Here is a 21439-nt window from a genome sequence, read left to right as displayed (position 1 = left end):
CCGAGACTGCCACAAGTGTTTTTCTAAAATTCTTAACTTAACCTGGAAAAATATTTTCATTTATTTCTCCTTCAGTTAATAATCAAATTATTTTATAATTTACATTAATCAGTTTTTTATTACCGCTAACAATGAGAAACGGTTAATTATTCCAAATAAACATAATTAAAGGTACCTATTTTAGAAGAAGATATTTGGAAATTTGATATTTAAGCCCTGTAAAACTATTTCAAAAATAATATAACTGATAAATAATTTTATAGCTGATAAAAAATTCCATTTAATAGTAAACTGATATAATATGAATCGAAATTCCAAAATTGTTTAGGAAAAAATGTAAGATCAATCATCAAGGGCATACCCAGGATCAAAACTAGGGGGACGCATGGTCGTTCAGGTGTGTGATATTTCAGTAGGAAATAGGCAAAGGAAACCGGAATCTTAAGAAAATGATATTTAATTATATTAATGCTTTATTAATTATTTAAATTATTTGCTAGAAAAAAAAATTTAATTTTTATAAAATTAATAATTTTTATTACTCCTCTACCCCTCACTGGGTACATCCATGTCAATCATGTAAAGTGACACTTTTGGTAAGTCAATGCTAGCAAAGAAGGTGATGATATATCCCAGGCATATCCTACCATAAATACCTAATTTCATTTTGGAACATTTTGTTTTTGAGCCAGGGTTTCTACATACACACGCACAGAGACCATTTTAAGAGACTCAGTTAACTGAATCCTGGGGTCCTTATAACGTGTATTTCCAAATAATATGATTTATTATCGCAATACCTTTACTTGCAATATATTTTATATATATGTAAGTTAAAGTAAAAATTGTTTGGGGACAAATATGAGACCAATAGCCAAAACATTTAGGCAAAATCTGATTCAAAAGTTTAATAAACCAAAAAAGTAAATTTGTTGTGATAAAAAAAAAAAAAAATAGAAAAATATTTCAAACACATTTGTACTAAAAATATTACCAATCAAACTAGACTTGTTAAACTTCTTTGCAGTATAGATGGCTTCTTTCCAACATCTTGCTTGAACATACATTTCAACAGCTTTATCTGTGTCTAATAACCATTCTGTGTATAGTATTGCCGCTTCTGAATATTTATGAGCAGAAATTAACATATTACAAACACTTTCAGCATATTTTCTCTGCTCTTCATTACTGAAAATCAAAATAAAATTTATTAAGAATGTAACAAATGAAATATAATGTTTTATAAGTGAAGAGGGAAAAAATATCTAAATGTTCTATGAAAGAGAGAAGAGAAAACTTGAATACCAACATTAAATTTAAAACAACTGCTCCTCCCAGATAAAATACTAAAGCTCATCTCAAAAAAAGTTTAACTTAATTCATCAACTATCGGAAAGATGGCATGCCATGGGGGATGAAAGATCTCTAAGTAAATTAAAGAAAATCAAAAGGTACTAAAACCATGGTCTACATACTACCACAGCAGCTGCCAAGAGGAAGTTGCTCTAACCCACTTGAGAATAGGTCTACTAAAAACCTATCCATTAGTAGCACTACAATCATATTTCTACACTAGAAGGTCTCGTGGCCATCTTCTTTTCAGGCACTTCAGAGGATTGTCAGGAATAGAAGAGTAAGCAAGGTTAGATACTAGAGGGTTTTGATGATTAGGGAGTTTATAATGGAAGGATTGATATCTGATTCGTGCAAGATCGGCTACATATGAAACATTAAGGTCTTTATGGATTATTTTATTCGTGAAAAAGTAAGGAGCATGAGGATTTTGGATTGTAAGAATTGGATACGAGAGGAATTCGAAGGTTTAGTGGAGCCCCAAAGCTCAACTCCGTATGTTCAGATAGGCCTTATAATTGTCATGAAAATCAGTCTTATGTAATGAATTGGAAGTTTAGACAGTTTGTCTAATAAGTGTTATAATATTCGGAATCGACAAACAATTTTCTGTCTTTTCAGTCTTGTATGAGGATTCTAAATCAGTTGTTTGTCCAGATGTAGTCCTGTGTAACAGATCTGTTTGACAGGAATAAGTGAAGTATTATTAAAGGATACTGTAGGACAGGAAGTCATAGGTAAATGTGATTTGGTTTGATATATTGGAATTTATTTTAATCCTCTAGTTTTGACACCATTCTTCAAGGGTGGTGACGTGGGATTGGGGGGTTTGGGATACAATGGAAGGGTCATTATTCACTGAAAATAGACATGTTTTAGGATGGGTTGGGATGTAAGCTGTAAAAATTGTATTAAGTATAGGACCAAGGATACTACACTACCCTGAGGAACACCAGCAGACTGAAGAAAGAGGGATGAGTGAGTAAGCGGTATTGTGATTTACTGTAAATAATCTGTCAAAGAGATAAGAACAGATAATGAGGAAGTACGTAGAGGGTAGGAATTTAGGGATCTTGTACTAAAGTCCTGACAAAATTGATCAAAAGCCGGTGATAACTTCATTTGAAACATAACACTCTTCTTCTCAGGGTGCAATATTACAAAAATCTCTAATAAATTTTAATTTAATCTAACCTCAGCCTCAGAGAGAGTAGTGGTAAAGGTCGAGCAGTGGTGTGATCAAGAAAATCATGACTATTGATTACCAAAAAACTCAATGGTTGACGAACTTAAACCTCATAATAATCTTGTCTCGGTGTTAGAAATGTAAAACAAGGTTTTCATTTTTCTGTCCGTCAAAGGATACCAATGATGGCTTAACAAGAGACATTAATTTGAAAATAACTTAGTTTGTTTTTATTATTTTTTTTTTAACACTGTTTCATATTTTTTACCTGAAATTTGAATCCATAACAATGATCATGCATTGCCTCCAGTTACCAGCTCTTGTGAATGATTGAAGAGCTTTTTCCGTATCATCACTACGTAGGTACATTATACCAGATTCCTCATAATGCCTCTGCTTGAATAAGTAATTAGCATATTTAGAAGCAATGATCGAAGACCTGAAGTATAAATTTAAATTAGATTAAAGATATAATGATAACCTTGCTAAATATGTAAAAGTAATTGAACCTCATAAAAGGTAAACAAGTAAAAATAAATAAAAATAATATACAGCCATGCACCTTTACTAAATTAAAACCTAGGACTACTAAAGCTAGCTGCCTCCGATACTCACAAAATCTCATCATTAATGTACACAACCTTAGGAAGGGAATAGTTTGAAATATTTTGATGGGATCAAAATATGTAATGAGGCAAGAAAAAATTTTTTCCAAATTTTTAATTCCAAATTAAAAATAATCTTAAAAGCTGACATTTCTTATTTTAAAAGCAGAAATATTTAAAATTTATGTGAAAACTTAGTGGATTCGAAAAAAAAAAAAATTAACAGTAGTTTTTATCTCTCACTATCATTAAAATATAACATAGTAATCACAAAATCATGAATTAAAATAAAGCTTGCAAACCTTTTCAAATCATTTTTAAATATTTTCAATGCGCCTGGATACAATGAATTGTCTTCAATAAATTTTAGACATTCTTCTTCATGTTCGTCACAACATTTACTGATATGAGTCAAAGCAGATTCATATCTCTTTAATTTTTTATCTATTACAAATCTCATATAATTAAATTCCATGGATTTAAGTGAATTTAAATATGGAATATATTCTTTGGGATCTTTCTGCGACTTTTCTACAAAATGAAAAAAATAAAAAAGATCAAATATATATTAATGAATATTATGGTAAATGCTACTCTTACGGAGATGATCATTATATAGCACATTTAACATGCCTTAAACTGAGGCCTAATAGATAACTATGCACCAAATAGTTTCTGAGATATCACACTTTTCTCCAGACAAGACTTATTTTCAACGTATGTTGCATACATAACATCAAAATTGAATAATAATATTTATAAGCTGAGCTGAAGGGAAAGATATAACTATAATAATATATAAGGGGAAAATATTACTATTAGGGAAAAAACAATTGGTGTCTGAAAACTGCATCTCAGAATACATTGAATATAAAGAGTCCTATTACAGTTTAATTTGAAGCTCGTTAAATGTACCATAATGTTCTATAAAATGATTATACTCCTAAGAATAATAGTTTTCATGTTATTTGTCTAGGTAAATTCACAAAATGATGATTTCTTATTAATTCTATTAGGGTTCAAATTTACTCTACTTTAAAAAAAGGCTTTAATACTTTTTTCAGGTGGTAAGTAGTTTTGAATAAATTTAGCACTAAATGAAAAATGTTCAAAAAGTTTAGTTTTCTTCTTTAATAAAATGAGCTTCTGGTGGCGTGGTCATAATAGTTTAATACCTGCTTTTCAAAATAATCATTTATTGTTCCTACTGTTTAGTTCAGATAAAAAATTGAATTTGAAAATGTGCATTACCTCTTGAAAAACACAGCATTCTCAAAAAATATAATTTTTAAAGGAGTGTACAAAAACAAAAAAAAATGGAAACTTTTATTGGATAAACTTTTCACTTTGAATAAAAACTCACTAAAAAAATTGTTTAAAAAGTTTTTACCTGAATCCTCTACGCTACATTGGCACTGGACACCATACTCAAGTAAAAATAGGTTTCCTTTAAAGTCTAAAACTATATATATATCATATCTTTTAAAATTATAATTATGAGAGATAGTTGACCGTGGATGATAAATGAGGAGAAGATGGTTGGGGGTGCGGTCAATGAAACACAAATAAGTATGACTAACTTATTTTAATGTGCCGACGTTTCGGCTAGAGTTTCTAGCCTTCTTCAGAGCTAAAAACAAAACAAGATAACAACCACAGTAAGTATAGAAAAATAAAAAAGAAAGTATAAACAAAATAATTTTACACATACAATGAATAGTTTTACAAGATAGAATTAATAAAATAAAGTGATGAGAGAAGCGGGAAATAAAATATAGACATAGGTAATTGAAAAAGTGGGTACAATTAAGCATTACAAGTATACAAGCATACAAGTATTAATTTTAAATTAATAATAACTAATATGTTCATATTTCTTTACATTATAGAACTTTAATTTGATTTCATTTGCTTAATTGTACCCACTTTTTCAATTACCTATGTCTATATTTTATTTCCCGCTTCTCTCATCACTTTATTTTATTAATTCTATCTTGTAAAACTATTCATTGTATGTGTAAAATTATTTTGTTTATACTTTCTTTTTTCTTTTTTCTTTTTCTATACTTACTGTGGTTGTTATCTTGTTTTGTTTTTAGCCCTGAAGAAGGCTAGAAACTCTAGCCGAAACGTCGGCACATTAAAATAAGTTAGTCATACTTATTTGTGTTTCATTGACCGCACCCCCAACCATCTTCTCCTCACATATCTTTTAAATTTTACTCATTTAGTTAAGGTAATATTAAATCTAAAAATATATGGTGGCCTCATTGAAAAATCTACTATCTAACCCTTACGCACTACTAGGGAGCAGTGAACTTTTTACCATCATCTTTTTAAAATAATATTAGAACAGGATCCATTGCAAGAAATCAGTTAAATATAACTTCTACATTAATTTTCTATTTTACTAGACAACTAAGTTTGGAGTGGGCTTTAGCTAAAGTTTAAGGTAAAAAGTAAGCATTTTAGATTAAATAAGTTATTTTTAAAATTAAAAAAAAAATAAATATATATATTACCAGCAATTTTCAAGGCAGCATTCAAATTATAGACACCCAATGCTTCCATATACAATTTATTAGAATCAACGATGAACATTAAATGTTGCATTGCAACTTCATTGCTAGCTAGTTGAATCGCTTTACTCATTTCACCTAATTTAACTAAAGCACTTAGAATAGGAAACATATATTTCTTCTTTAAATCCTCAATTGACATGACAGACAACAAAGCTTCGCATACAGACTTAACTTTTGAACCGTTAAGAAAGGAAGAATCCTAAAAGAATATTAAAGAAATATTATAAATAATAGAAAGAAAGTGTTATTCATTCAACATTTCTAATTAAAGAAATAATAATAAAGAATTTGATAAATATAATAGATATAAAAATATAACAATGAGGTGAATTCAAATCAAATAGTAAACTATTTAATAAACAAGTGTAATTATCTGGTCCCTCTAATAATGGTTTTTAACTAGCCATTTCCTCAATTCAAGTATAATTAAATAAAATATTGATAAAGGCTATAACTACAGATAGCACACACCATTGAATCCAACCAAATTGACAAAAAAAAAATGAAATATAAATTTGAACAGTTAAAAGAGGTTATTTTTGAAAATATTTAAAAAGCACAACTAGTAACATTTATTTGATTTTTCTAAAAAAGCTTTGAATTCCAGACTAAAAAAATTAAAGTGTCTTTCTATCAGTTCTGCAATTTAGGTTAAAATCCAAATTCTGTGCTGTTTAATGTTTATTGTGTTGAATTTTCTGCTATCTGTTTTTAATAGCATTTTTATTATTTATTTATTTTTTTTTGGGGGGGGGGAAGTGGAGGGGCAGGCTTTTATGCATATAATTTTTTTAATTTTTGCGAATACTTTTCTTATTATTTACTTTTTTATTTTGTAAGTACTACTGTTAAAATTTTTTTTTCTATTCTTTCTTCTATATATATGGTATGAATGTAAACTTTGAATCCTAATACTTACTGCAGCATGTATTATTATTATCATTACTCAATAAAACAGTATGAACCTATCAGTTTTATAATTTACATTGCAATCCAAATAATATACATAGCTTTGAATGTCTTTCTTTTTTTTTTTTCTTTGGAACTTTCCCTTGTTCTAAGCCACTTGAACTTATTAAGCAAAAACTAATTATGAAATTTAATATTAATCACTGTGAGGTTCTTCTTTAGATTATAATATCACAAAACTTGGTTAAATGTGTTTTTAAGCCATTTTTATTGTTTTACATTTTAAAGCTTTCTAAACTTGGTGTGAGAAACCTATTAGATTAGTCAAATTGTTAATAAAGTTTTTGGCAAAATATATATTATTTGAAAAATAATTATAATTACATCTAAATTAAAAGGTTTGCAATTTATGTTAAAATCCAAATTCTGCACATTGCAATGTTCGTTGCTTTGGAAATTTCTACTATCAATTGTAAATTTACAACAAAAATTCTGTGAGAGTGCAATATACATAGCTTTGATCCCCCCCCCCCTTTCTCTGAACCAGTAGAATTTACCAAAAATAAACTAACTTTGAAATTTATTGCTAATCACTATGAGTTTCTTATTTAGACTAAAATATCACAAAATTTGGTTAAATTTATTTAGCAGCCATTTTTTATAATTATGTATTTTGTTTTATTTAATAAAGCTTTCTAAACTTCATCAAACGAATCAGAAACCTTTAAGAAAAATGTAATTGTTAATAAAAAATTTTTCCAAAATCAATGTTTTTTTTTTTTAAATTATAATATATTTCTATATTTATATTTCTTTGAACTTATATATTTCTGGGCTATATAAACTTTCCTGTTTACAGAAAAGCAGTTTGAACAGATGTTTTCCTCCCTCCAAATAAAATTAAATTGTACTTTTTTTTAAGTAAGTAACTCTGCTTACAATTAGCCAAGGAGGCAGTCATTTAGACCACTGGGTAAAGAAAAAAAAATTAAATTAAAATTCATAATAAAGTTAAAAACAGATAAAGAGTCGATTAGTTTTGAGATAAAAATTTGTTGAGTATTTTCAACCATTTATGTAGTAAACTTATTTACCATTTGATACATATCATCGTCTTGTTGATCATTTAGCAAATTTTTTTTTTTTATTTAAGAGGATAATTGTTAATTCTAAAAATTTATTCATGTGATACAGCTCCATCATCTGAGAATTACACAAAGTCTACTGTTTATTATAAGAAAAATTAATAATAGGTATATATAATGTACATTACCTTTTTTTTATAGTATTGCTTGTACAAATTCGCAGTAACATCTTCACCCGACAGCTCTGTGATTAGAAGAGTGATCCACTGTGGATCAATTTGGTTCACAAAATTGTTAACTTCGTCTAAGAAAAGTTTTTGATTATGGTCAATAATTAGATTGAGATCTATTCTCTGCTTCCTCATTAGAGACAATGCAGATTTAAACTGCTTGGAATCGATGAGTGAGCCAAGAGTAAGGATAGTCAAAGCACGTGGTTGTATAGTTTCCAGGTTCCCTCTGGGAGCCTGCAGGACAACTGAATTATCAAAAGTAGTAACTAGTCTACAACCTCTCTCCAGCTTCCGATCAGATATTTCTACATTCTGAAAAATATACATAAAAAGTAGAAAAAAAAATAGTAAATTCAAAAATTTTCAAGCTAAAATATAATTCAAGCTTAAGATGGTCCAAATGACGATCAGAAATACTCGAAAATAGTAAAAAAAAAAAAAAAAAAAATATATTAAAACTAATGTTTTGAACCGCACTGAAGGTCTTTATCGAAGAGAATTAAATATTAATAACAAATACAGTAATGTGTAATAAAAATAAAAATGCTAAAAAAAAAAAATATATTTTCTTCATAATTAAGTACAAATTAAATAACTATAAATATTGCAGGATAACAAACGGTGAAACTTTTAACTATATTTAATATTATTTATTTATATTTAATTCATTTATTTGTTTTCAACATATTTATTTATCTTAAAGTTATTTATTTGTGTTGAACTTATTTCTTCTTTTTAAACTTAATTATTAATTGCAAACTTATTATAACTTATAATGACTCTGATTGATCATAAGATAAGAGAAATATGAGACAAATGAGAGTGGAATCAAGGGATGACATGGTTAAGAACAACCCCCCCCCCAAAAAAAATGGAAGAAAGAACAAAGAAAAACATAAATATAAAATAACATATACATAGGAACATCACTGTAATGTGATATTTAGTTAAAATGAAAAAGACAGAAAAAATAGAAATTAAAAAAAATGTATTTATAATATATCTAATGATAGATTGATTAGCATGCTGTATCATTTCGCAACCCAATATATTGGGGCAACACTGCTTATAAAATAAAGCATTTTTCTCCTCCATATTTGTTATTACTTTTATTAATTATTACTTAATTGGTTCATTTTTATTTTTATTATTCAATACTGTATTTGTTATTGATACTTTAATCTATTCAAAATCCATACTTTTTTTAATTTAATAGTACTGTTAATATAATTTCTTAGAATACTACCATACTTATTAATATTTTGAAACTTATTGATGAAGATCTAAAATATGGATCAAAATGTTGGTTTTAATAGTTTTTACAACCTTTTTTATCTTTTTGATTGCCACCCAAACCATCTTATCTTTCAATTCTGTACGATCAAATAATAAAATTCTAATGAAATATAATTCATGAATTCCCTTACCTCCGAATCACAACACTGTAAAATCACTAGCTTATGGGATGATGTTGTCACTAACAAATAAGGATCTTTCAATATGAATGAGGTGACCTTGCAAGTTATCGAAGGAAAGTCGATAGGAACATTGTTCAAGTATAATCTAGATAGTTCTGACAGACAGAATAGACCAGAGGGATGCACTTTGATGTCGTAACATGGTTCAATTAAAGAAAAAGACTCGGTAACGACCAGAGACTTTGTATTGTAATTGAATAACTTTCCATCGGTGGTTTGAATTACAAGTTTGTTTCCACTCCTGTTACATGTTATAATGTTTCCTAGCAATTTCGTAACATTTCTGAAAAGATAAGAAAAAATATTGAAATGTATAGCATTTGAAAATAAAATGTCTAAGATCAATTAGAAATCCAATGTACAAAATAACAAAATAGTCTTTAAATTAATTAAATTATTCCAAGGAAAAGTTAGTCCTTTGACACTTCTTTAAACTTCTATTATATTGAACATTTTAAGAGTTTTAGCTCATTTTTTAATATTTACAATAACAGATAATTCACATTAAAGATTTAAGAATTATGTAAAAATATCAATTATATAAATAATGTAAGTTTAACCACAACATAATATAACTTTTTTGTCATAATCATTGTGTATTTGTTTCAGTTGTAAAGAATAATCAATTTCTTTATAACAAATTAATATTTTTATTTTAAATTTTTTTATATTTTTGTGTTCTGATATCACATATATATTTTACCTATAACTTTACTATTGTTATTTTATTTTATTATATTTTCTTTTTGTGATATCAATCATATCATTTTTTTTCCTTTAAAAAAATTAAATTAAAACGTAATTTTTATAAAATGACTAAGATTCAAAGAAAAATGTAAATACAATTCTTTAAACTAAAATAACATACTTCAATTCCAGACCATCTTTGGAGATCGAGAATTGATGAATATGAGTTTCTCTATTAACTGAAGAACAAAAAATGAATGTGTCCGAGCTAACCCAGTCCCAATGAGAAAGTGAAATAATCTCTTCAGAGAAATTGTACTTCTGAACCAAATCTGAAAATATTAATTACCTCTATGAACATGTTAAAATAATAGAACAAGAAACACCAGCCACACATAAATTAATACAAATTATAACTTAGCTTATCAATCACAAAAAAAAAAGTTCAAAAAATTTTACCAGATAAAATTGTAGGACTTGAGAGCGGGTCTTTGAAAAATGCAACATCACCATTAAATAAAACCGCACATAACATATGAAGACTGGGCTGATCTCTGAAAATGGTATAAAAGCAACATTTAAAGTAGAAATATATAGTTCCATGATATGTATGTGTATTTTTAAAAACTAAGAATTTCATTTAGTTTTGTGTAAATAGGTTTATAATTTTATATTATGTATTTTATTTTAGCCTCAATTTCCTTAACTATTTTCAAAATATATATTCTTCACATAATTCAACACAATTTAATTATCATTGTATCTTATTTCAGAATTGAAGAAGGCCAACAACTTAGGCCGAAACATTAAGAAACATAAACTAGTAAACAAATTCAAGGAGCAAAAGTTTATACTAATATAAAGATAATACATTTCTCACTATAATTCAGAGAAATTATCTGTACTCAGGGTTGAAAAAATTAAATTGAAAAATTGGTACAGCATACAATCATTATTTATTATTAGCAGACCTGGCAATGCTTCGCTATTGCTATAATGTAAATTAAAAGAGGGGACGTTCAGATTTTCAACTGTTGTATTAATGTAGGAATTGCATAAAATGCAGATGAGTTATGAACAATTATATTAACTATAAAAAAATTTAAAAAATCCTCCAAATGAACCAAGATGAAAAATTTCTAATTTTTAATTTCTTTGAAAAATATTTGAGGGTTTTAGAAGATGCTAAAAACGAATATGATTATCTTTTTCCTAAAAAAAAATTTCTTGATCTACTTTACTGAAATCCTCATTTCTTAAAAATTTTTAGTGAATAAAAAATTATTTAGTAGAATCATTAATATTATTTTCTCACTCTTCAGAGACAAATCGATTGACATAGATCACCATGGAAAAATGTATACTTTTGAGCTATGCGCCAAAAATGCTTAATTTTGTTAATATTTTTTTTACCAAAAAATCGGGCCAGTCGCAAAAAGCATTACAATCGGATGAGGGTGCGGCAATGCATAAAGTACAAACAAACAAGAATTAATTTTTATATATTAGATTTATTTATTTTATATTGATGAAATTAAAGTATCCCATACAATATATTGAACGAAAAAGGATGAGTGAACCGGAGAATTTAGAGGGCTGCACACCTCTGAACTGCGGGAACTGCACTCAGTAAATATAATTCAGGTTATAGCATTATGGTAAATAAGATGGGCTTGTTAGGTGTAAGAATTAATAACAAACGGATATTATAACGTTAATGAAGACTGAACTGATTGGTAGACATACGAAGGATAGACCAAAGTGCAGGTGGGAGTATTGCTTCAAAACTAATCGAGTTGAGTTTGGACAGGCATCACTAATTAAATGTATATAGACAATGATAGGGGGTATTGGAATCAAACCTTTTATTAACTCAAAGCTTTTATTATTATAAAGGATTTATTTAAAATATACAGTATAATATTCAAAAATTACTTTATTTAAATATAAGGGAATATTGATAGTTTTAACTTAATTCTCATACATTAGATATAGCTTGGGTTCAAATTAAAAGCTTTAATATTAATTAGATAGTAGAATTATATTTAAATTTTATAACATTTTAGACTTAATTTCAGGGCGGGTTTCTAGGCAATCAGAACAGAACGTTTTTACCAATAACACTTAATTAAATTAATATCTACTTTTACAAATGTATTTAATTTTAGGTAGAGCGAAACTAACCAATTTATACAATCTTCTATGATGACAGAGGATTTTCCTTGTATTCTTTCTCAACAAACTAACACTTGCTGTAAACAATCGTTCAGCAAACAAAAACTCACTGTTAACAAAGAATTTGTCTACTAAGAGTTTACACTCTTCACTGACGATTCAAAACAAAGAGTGCCTTTTTCTTTTTGGGTGACTCTTCGATGTCCTCTTTTTCAATATGTCTGCCCTTCAGCTAGACAAAAGATGAGGACTTCCTCATCCAGGAAACAACATTCCCCTCCCATGCCTAAGCAACGAATCCCAAAAACCAAGTTTTCTTCCTTCCCCTTCTCTAGGTGTTAGTTCTCAACATCGATTGTGGCACTATGGTTTTGATTTTTTTCTTATGGTTTCCTTTATGAATAATTTTCTTCAATACGTATTCTTAACTTCTATTTTTTCTTAAATCTATTGTAATTTCAATTATGATGGATAATTAAAATAAAGTTTTTAAAATATTTGAATCTGCTCAACATGGCCGCGATTCAACGAAATTTAACAAGACACCCCGCCATTTTCTTTGTTTTAAATAACTCCCTTTCCACTCCATATTTGACTGGTTGGTCCACTTGGCAAAATTGGTTAGCTTTCTTTTTGGTTTAACAATAAATATAATAAAAACCCTTTATACATAAAAATATACTATTTACACAAAAAGAAGATATGTATGTATTAGTAACTTACGTAATGTAGAAACTTACTTATCAAATGGAGCAAACATTACATGATTTACAGCACTTGGGCAAATCAATTTGTATGAGGACATTGGTGGAGGTATAACAGCTTCTTTGAATGATGTAAGTAAAATAGAATCTGTGAAATAAAGAAATAATCAAATATTATCCTTAAGTCACACTAGGTAGCCCGGCTACTTTTACTTAGCTATAAGAGATTTTTGAATAACAATATTTTTGGATATGATATACATTTTTTCAAGGATTAATTGTTAATAAATAAATAGTAATTCAAGAAAATGTTCTTAAAAAAATACAAAACATAAACTATTACGTTTAATACTATGGGAAGTAAAAAGTTAATATAAAATATAATATTTATTATACTAACCATTATCAATTACACTAACAAATGATTTATCCTCACAATGTGAATGGTAACTATTATTAACAACAAAAGTCCATTCCAATATCTGCAAAATTCCTCCTTCACACAGAGCATACATTCTATTAGGACGCTCTTTGTCCCACCAAACATTACGCTGTAAATTATAAATCATTTGTATACAATTGAAAGTATAAGCAATAGGAAGAAAATATGAACAGAGAGAGAAACTTACAGTTTGGGATACAAATTTGAACTTCTGTTTAATGTACCAGTGATAATTCCCTGTGACCCATAACATCACTTCTTCTCCTAGATATTCGTTATTTTCACAAATTGTACAAAGGATGGTTGATCCTTCATTCCAAGAGATGTGCTTGACCTAAAATAGTTAAATGGATAAATCATTTTTAGTAAATAAATAAATTTATAAAACAAAAATATGGAATCATGGAGTTCAATAATGATGTAATTTAATCAATATCATGACAGTGAGAGCTACCATAATGAGTAGTTAGATATTTATAGTTTATTAAATAGATATTTTATATTATGTTAATAAAAATACGCCATATGAGATATGCTTAGATGAATTCTCTATAAATTTAAGTTTAATTTCCCTTATCTTTAGATCCAAAGCAACTTCAAAACAAATTAAAAGATTAAAACCAATAAATAAATTATTTACTTTCACATCAGATGGTAAAGTGAAGTCTCCATGTTTGAGACCATTCTTCTCCAGGAATGAAACAACTTTTTTGTTAGGTAACTGCTGAGGAAGAGCAATCAAATTTCCACTCGGTCTCCAACAGATAGGTTCATTCAAACCTTTAAAAAATAATTCATAAATTAAATAATGTTCGTTAAAAGTACACAAAACAAACAAAGATAGAAACTTAATATAGTATACAAATTAAATGTTAAATTTAAAATAAAACATTTCAAAAGAGAAATAAAAAAAAGCAACACTTACTTTTCATGAGATAAACAAAGTTATACAAATGATTATTTTTTTTAACATGTTAAATAATTTTATACAGAAATTCTCTAAAAATATACAAATACAGAAATTTGTCCAATTTGATAATGAATAATTCAACCAAAGAATATGGATGTAGGCTGATTATGTCTTTTAATTTCCCTCATATAGATGTAATTGCATCAGAGTTTAAATAAAAGTTGTATGACTTATGAAGACTATGACATAATGGTTCATAAATATGTCAAAGATCACAATTAATTTTTTTTTTTAATGTTAGAAAGCTGGAAGAGAATCTATGATCACAGTAACAAGTACTGTAGTAGGGTTCTACAAAATAGTAAGAAAAAATATAATACAAAAATAGAAAACATCTTATGATCGTTGCAAAACTTAAAAAATGTTTATATATATTTAGTATTGGAGATATTCTAAAGATAGAACCATAGATGGGGAACATTTTCTCAACCGAGCTAAAGCTGCCCTGCTTAACATAAAACAGCCCCAGTTCATGCAAAAATCTCTTAAATGAGTTCATTATGATGTTTAAAGTTCTCATAAAGATGAAAAAGAGTTAAATGAAAAAACATGGGTAAATATGTTTTATTTGCTTTCACTAATATACTTTTAATTCACGATTTGTGTTCAACTATTTGGTTTATAAGGTACTAATAAAGTTCCTAAGAATCCACCTTTTTTTTTTTTTAATTCAGGAAAAGCTAAACATTGCTGACAGGAGAGCAATTTCAAGTTCATTTCTAGAGACTAGAGGTTCCCTTTACATAGCAATAAAAAAATTTAAACACCCATCATTGCTTTAGCCCTTTCAACAGAATGTTTTTTACTTGCCTTTTCAGAAACTTTGTTAATTACCAGTTATAGAAAAAACTCGATTAAAGCAATAAATTATGATAATTCAACTAGTAAATTTTAGATTACCGTTATTATTCAATTATAATTGATTTGCACGTATTAAAAGGTAATGAGTAAAAAAAAAATTTTTTTACAAATCTACCTCTTGGTGACATTCTAGTTTTGAGTAATGCAATGTTATAGAACAATAAATTTATGAATCACCTTAAGCAAATTGAAAAAGAAAAACATACCAGGAATATCTTCACTAGTGCTCAATAATACTCCATCCATATTAAAAATTTTCACTCTTCTCATACTTGTCTTAGAGCACCAATAACTAGCAGCAAATAAATTACCATCTCCCCTCCAGGTTACACGAAGAGAATGATTGTCTTCAATAAACGATGGGTCAATTGAAGAAGGTTTCGACTTAGCTGCATTCTTTCCTTCAGATCCATGAAATTGGGTTTCTTTTTTTCCCCAACCGACACTGATAAGTTCATTTTCACCAGGGAGAGAATCATTTAGATCTATCTCGGCAAGGATGAAAAATTCTGAATTCAATAATATTAAGGAATCGTTACCACAGACAACTGCCGCATGCTCTTCATCAGGACTCCACTGAATATCAAGAGGTTTGCATTCCAAATCATGAATGATGCTACTATGTTCCACTTTTTCATTGTCCAATATGAGAGAGAATATTTCTCCATTTTCGAAACAAATATAAATTGTATTGTACAAATCTCTGTACCACATGCTCATAGCCTTTGGGACATCTTTATCAGAAAATAAACTGGCTAAATCATAATATTTGGAAGCTATTCCAGATATCAAATCAACAGAATACAATGTATTCTTCGATATCACAAATACATTCTTAAGTTTCACAGATAAATCATTGTCAATCGACGTTTGTCCACCAACTATTAGCGAAGTATCAGCTAATACATCACAATGTACTTTTAAATTAAGGAGAAGCTTCAAATTCTTCATTGTCCTTAGTGAAACAACAACAAAACGTGATGGGAGGTTTTACAGTGGTTTATCTTGGCAGCATATACAAAGAGGTAAGCTGCTTATAGATATAACCGCTGAAAATATAATAGAAACATCTTGATATAATGGATTTTACAAAAATGGAAACATAATATGTTTATTTTAACTGCATTACTATAGACAAACTTCAGTCAACTTAACATATCACTGCTTTTCTTTAATAGTGGTATATCTTATATAATGCTAACTTTGTAGAAGAATTATATAAACATTTGAAATATACACTTTTTCCAATACTGACGTCAAACTTTATTCAATTCTTCTAATTGTTTGTATATTTGACAATTTTGTGTCCCTTAGAACGTAATTTACTAAATAAACGTATTCTGCCAGTACTTTACCCATTTTCAAGAAAAAGTGTGGACCAGTTTTTAAGAAAAAACATTTTCGAACTAAACAAGTTTTATTTGCATGGTAAATTATAAAATATTTAATGAACAATCGAAAAAGCGTACAGAAATTACAATAAAAACTAGCAATGACAAAAGTGATAATGATCTTAAATAATTAGAGTAAAAAACACAACACGCAATTTTTCATCCTGTTAGAGATTGAAAAGTAAATTTTCGGGATATTATTGTTTATTTGATTTATTAAATCAAAATTTTACATTTTTCTTAGGACCAGAAATCGTTTTTTCCCATAATTGTTCTATCACGCAAATCAGGATTAACCTAGGATTTACATTTTCTTTAAATATGAGTTTTTATAATACAAGGAATTTATGTTGTGAAATTTATATATTTTGTACTAGTATAGGTTTATCATAAATTGAATTTTTGATGGCCAACACAATTATTAATGAAAAAATAAAAAGGATTCTACTATTTGTTGCCTTTACTTCGTTTTCTCAGAATCTGAACACAGAACTGTCCAGTTACTCCACGCTACGACGCTTCGCCTTCCTACTTAAGTTTCGTCTGTTCTACTAAAAAATCGTAAAGTTTACGACAAGTTGAGGTTTAACTATAACACTAATTAAGAGAAAAAAATGTCTACAACTGATTGCATAGCCAAATGTCACTATTTAAAAGATTGTGAAAAAAACTCTTGAAAATAATTAAACAACCAAAATGATGACGTTATTCAAGAAAGATTGAGTACAGTTTAACACTATCACATCTGTTCGGTGGAAAATGAAAATGTGCCACTCTCTTTGGTAAAACTACACCATCTTTGGAACACGTTAAGCATAAAATCCGAAAAATACCTTTTTTTTTTCTAGTTCCGCCACGATTCAAGCAAAGCAGTGATATAAGGACCTTATTTTCTACATTAGGGATATTCATGATGTGTTAAAAGTAAAATATTTTACCATGTTAAATGTTATAAGTATAGGATTGTGAGCAGCTCTATTTAAAGTCATATTAAATGTTAAATGCATAAGAGCTCCTAGCGGAATTCCTGAGTAACTTGGTTTGTAACCTTTCCTTCCAAAACTTCATGTTATTTTTTACTTCTAGCTTTTGACTTAAGTAATCTATTACATGCCTAAATTAAGTGAAAAGTTGAAGTTGTGTGAATGTTTGGCTACTGAGTGTCTTGTTGATCTTCTAACTTGTGAGGATGAGAATTAAGATGAGCTAAGAAACAACTGTCATTTCATTATTATTATTGTCATTGCTTTATTAGTTTTAAATAGACTTTAGATGTTCCTAAAGTTAAAACCTCAATCGCTTTATTAATTTTCAAAACAATACTAACACAATCAAAAAACAAACTAGGAACAAGTAACCTAATACGACAGACAAAATGGTGACGGGTTCAGCTGGTCTGTTGCGTGACGTCATTCTCAATTTGACAGACTCTCGACCATGTTATATGTTATATCATCTTAACAGGAGAAAAGAAGGAAATATTTCTCTATTTAACATAAGGTTATTTATTTAACCCGCTTTAACATGTTAAACTAAAGATCACGAATACCTCTATAGTAAGAAAGAAACTCAAATAATAAGTTTTTATATTTACATTGGAAAGTTACTTAACACATTTTAGTACAAGCTTAGGAGGTAATATTCCTAATCCAAATTGGAAAAAATGAGCATTTAAATAAAACAAAGGACAATAATTATACAGAAGTTAGATGAGCATATCGCTTAAAACCTTTTAAAATAGTATTAGCACCATCCCTTTAGAAATCATTTAAGGTAAAAATGGAATTTTTTGGACATTCTTTATTTTTAATCCACTGGAGGGAATTTATGCTTCATCTCCCTTTGAGTGTAAATGAAAATGTCTACTTTATGTATTATTATCTACGTATTTAATTGTTTTGATCAAAAAGGTGATGGGTCCATAGAAATACTTCGAACTCCTTTCTAAAATTCATTATAAACATTTTGGAATCAACTGCTGGTGCAATTTAAGACTGTCGTCATTGAAGAAAAGAACCACTAGAAACATAAAATAAAAAAAAAAAAAATTGTTTTAATCTATAGGGTCCACAAAATGTTCAGTTAGAATGACAAAAAATCAAATATTGATTTTCATATTGATCATTTAGGGATAATGTTGATAAATTACCCAGAAAATATAGAAATTCAAAATTATGTGATTTTATTTAAGATAAAACTTTTGTTTAAGAACACATTTTCAAATGAATAAAATTGTTTAGTTCAAGATAAAAATAAAAAAAATAAAAATGTAAATGCCTAAATTACAACATATAGAAGAGGCTGGAAAACCAAGTTAATGAGAACCAGCTGACCGATAAATTCTAAAAATTACGCTCTGTCTTTCTTAAATACTTCACGCAACCAGATTAAGATTTTTTGAGGTTATTTAGGACTCGAAGAAGGTAAAAATAAAGTAAAATACTTATCCTGGCTGACTTTAAGGCCAGATGACTGAGGATAAAGTCACAGACAACCTTTTATCACTTCAGACAATATTGACCACAAAACTAAAGAAAACTGTACAGCAAATGTTGATTAAATGAAAAAAAAATTAACCAGAGGAACCCACTATAGAGTTTTCCTTAAGGTATTTCCCTGCTACTCGTATAAAGAATGTGAACAAACAATGCAAGATTAATGGGGAAAATAATTGGGATAAACCTATTTTCACTTTTCCCATATACTTCTGTTTTTATTAAAATATTTTATTTTATGATTTCAGAAGACATTTGAAAACTGTGAGCTATCAACCGATCCGTTACAGTACAATAGCCGGGAAGAAAAAGAGGCAGTTATTTTACACCAATTTTTGATTACTTTAATGAAAACTATGTATAATTACTAATCAAAACTAATGCGTATAGGTAGGGGGAATAAAAAATGGCGGTTGTTTCAAAACCTTAAAAAAACATTAATTTACCAACTAAAAAATTTAACTACCAACAACACTAGAAAATCTAAAATAATATTATTTAAAGAAGAGTAAATTTTCTGAAATATTAGCCCTAATAGAGCTATTTACGTCCAATAGTTCTCGAGATATAGCCTTTTAAAAAGCAACGTTTCTTAAAAATGTACTGAAATATTAATAGTTAGTTACTTTATTTTGAGAAATTTATTTCTCAGGAACTATGTGACGTATAGATGTCTTTTAACAATCAAATTAAAGCCCGTTTAATGTACTAAAAAGTAATTTATGACCTTTATCTTTGTAGGAATAAGTACATACGACTTCCAGCCTTCAAAATAAAATAAATCTAACTTACTATAAAGTAGTTTATGAAACGTATTCTCGTAGGGGTAGTAGTTTTTATGATATTTACATATGAATATAAATTTGGCACATAAAAATTTGTCCGAATAACTATAAATCAATTTATTTTAGCAAATATCATGAGAACTACTACTCCTACGAAGATAAAGGTCATAGACTACTTTATAGTCCATTAAATTAGCTTTAATTTAAGTGCTAATATACATCTGCACGTCAAATGGTTGTTGTGATATAGATTTCTCAAAATAAATTCACTAACTACTGATCTCTCAGTACGTCCCATACAACATTTTTATGAAATGTTGCTTTTTAAAAGGCTATATCTCGAGAACTATTGGACGTAAATCGCTCTGTTAGGGCTCATATTTTAGCAAATTTACTCTACTTTGAATGATATTCTCTTAGATTTTCTATTTTTGTTGGTAGTTTTAAAGATAGAGAACTTCGAATAAGAAATTAATTATTTTTAACGTTTTGAAACAGCCGCCATTTTTTGTTCCCTCTGCCTATACTTGGCAGACCCATCAGATTTGACTAGTGATTTCAATATACATTTCAATTAAGTAACCAAAAATTGGGATGAAATAACTGTCTTTTTTCTCCTCTTGGGTTCTTGTAATATTAGAATTGGTCGTACCATCGACTGTACTTCTAAGCCACCCTTCGAAATTAGCCTCCCTCAGACACGAAGAATGATAAAGATAGGAGAGTTTATAAAGCGAATACGAACAAGAGAGTATAAATTTCTGCTGACACAATATTGATGCCTCTTAGAAGGACAAATAGAAAGCATGAGATATTGATAAGGGGAACAAAAATACATCTCTCCAGATAATGACCCGTGTACTAACAGAAAAAGTAATCAATCAATAAAAGATTAAAACATGTTGTTTAACAAAGAATGACTGAAAAGAAAGAAAAATTCTCAATTTAAGAAAGAAAAAATCTATAATTATTTTTTAACTAAACTTTCCAACCATCAACGGAAGGTATACATGTCTTTCCCTCCTAGCACTTGCGTGTAACTTTCACAACCACTGAAGTGCCACACTCAGCCGTAAGAAAATTTTAACATTGGAACCAGAGTTGGGAAGTAATCATTACATTAGTATTTAATTACATCTTCAATTACACTAAAAATACCACCAAATTGTCCAAAACATAGAAATTGAATGGTTTTGAAGAGCAATTACACCAAATTAATTGTTAGACACAATTACAATTACTATAATGTAATAATGACTGTAATGTAATAACAATTTCTATATTCAATTACTGTAATTGTAATTGAAATTCTCAATTACTATTACTTTTTAATGCTAAGTATTTCTAATTACAATAACTTGTTAGCGCTAATAAATTGAAATTACAATTAAAATTAAAATTAATCTATATCAATTAAAGTACCAAACACATATTTAGCCTTTAAACAATAGTAAACCTAGCCGAATTCCCGCTTACAATAGAATTTGTATTATATATA

At 28.1% G+C, this 21439-nt stretch overlaps 1 protein-coding gene across 2 annotated transcripts in view; it reads right to left on the bottom strand.

Moving 5' to 3' along the window:
- Elp1 (elongator complex protein 1) overlaps positions 1 to 21439 on the bottom strand; it is a 54750-nt gene that overhangs the window by 6365 nt on the left and 26946 nt on the right. Inside the window, exons 1-13 of one of the 2 annotated variants that reach the window (XM_014434994.3) lie at positions 15477 to 16276; positions 14080 to 14219; positions 13627 to 13773; positions 13398 to 13548; positions 13034 to 13145; positions 10578 to 10672; positions 10300 to 10450; positions 9381 to 9714; positions 7909 to 8265; positions 5667 to 5925; positions 3447 to 3675; positions 2808 to 2978; positions 995 to 1188 (exon numbers count right to left, since the gene is read on the bottom strand). In XM_014434994.3, the coding sequence (XP_014290480.1) occupies positions 995 to 1188; positions 2808 to 2978; positions 3447 to 3675; positions 5667 to 5925; positions 7909 to 8265; positions 9381 to 9714; positions 10300 to 10450; positions 10578 to 10672; positions 13034 to 13145; positions 13398 to 13548; positions 13627 to 13773; positions 14080 to 14219; positions 15477 to 16221 (3085 nt within the window). In that variant the 5' untranslated portion in view covers positions 16222 to 16276. Of the gene's footprint in view, positions 1 to 994; positions 1189 to 2807; positions 2979 to 3446; positions 3676 to 5666; positions 5926 to 7908; positions 8266 to 9380; positions 9715 to 10299; positions 10451 to 10577; positions 10673 to 13033; positions 13146 to 13397; positions 13549 to 13626; positions 13774 to 14079; positions 14220 to 15476; positions 16277 to 21439 lie in introns of those variants that run through there. The other variant, XM_067048374.1, reaches the window with a different exon arrangement.

The sequence above is a fragment of the Halyomorpha halys genome, unplaced genomic scaffold (assembly GCF_000696795.3).
Source record: "Halyomorpha halys isolate HHAL.00 unplaced genomic scaffold, Hhal_1.1 Scaffold1477.1, whole genome shotgun sequence".
NCBI lineage: Eukaryota > Metazoa > Arthropoda > Insecta > Hemiptera > Pentatomidae > Halyomorpha > Halyomorpha halys.
This window is presented reverse-complemented; position numbering and strand designations above follow the sequence as displayed.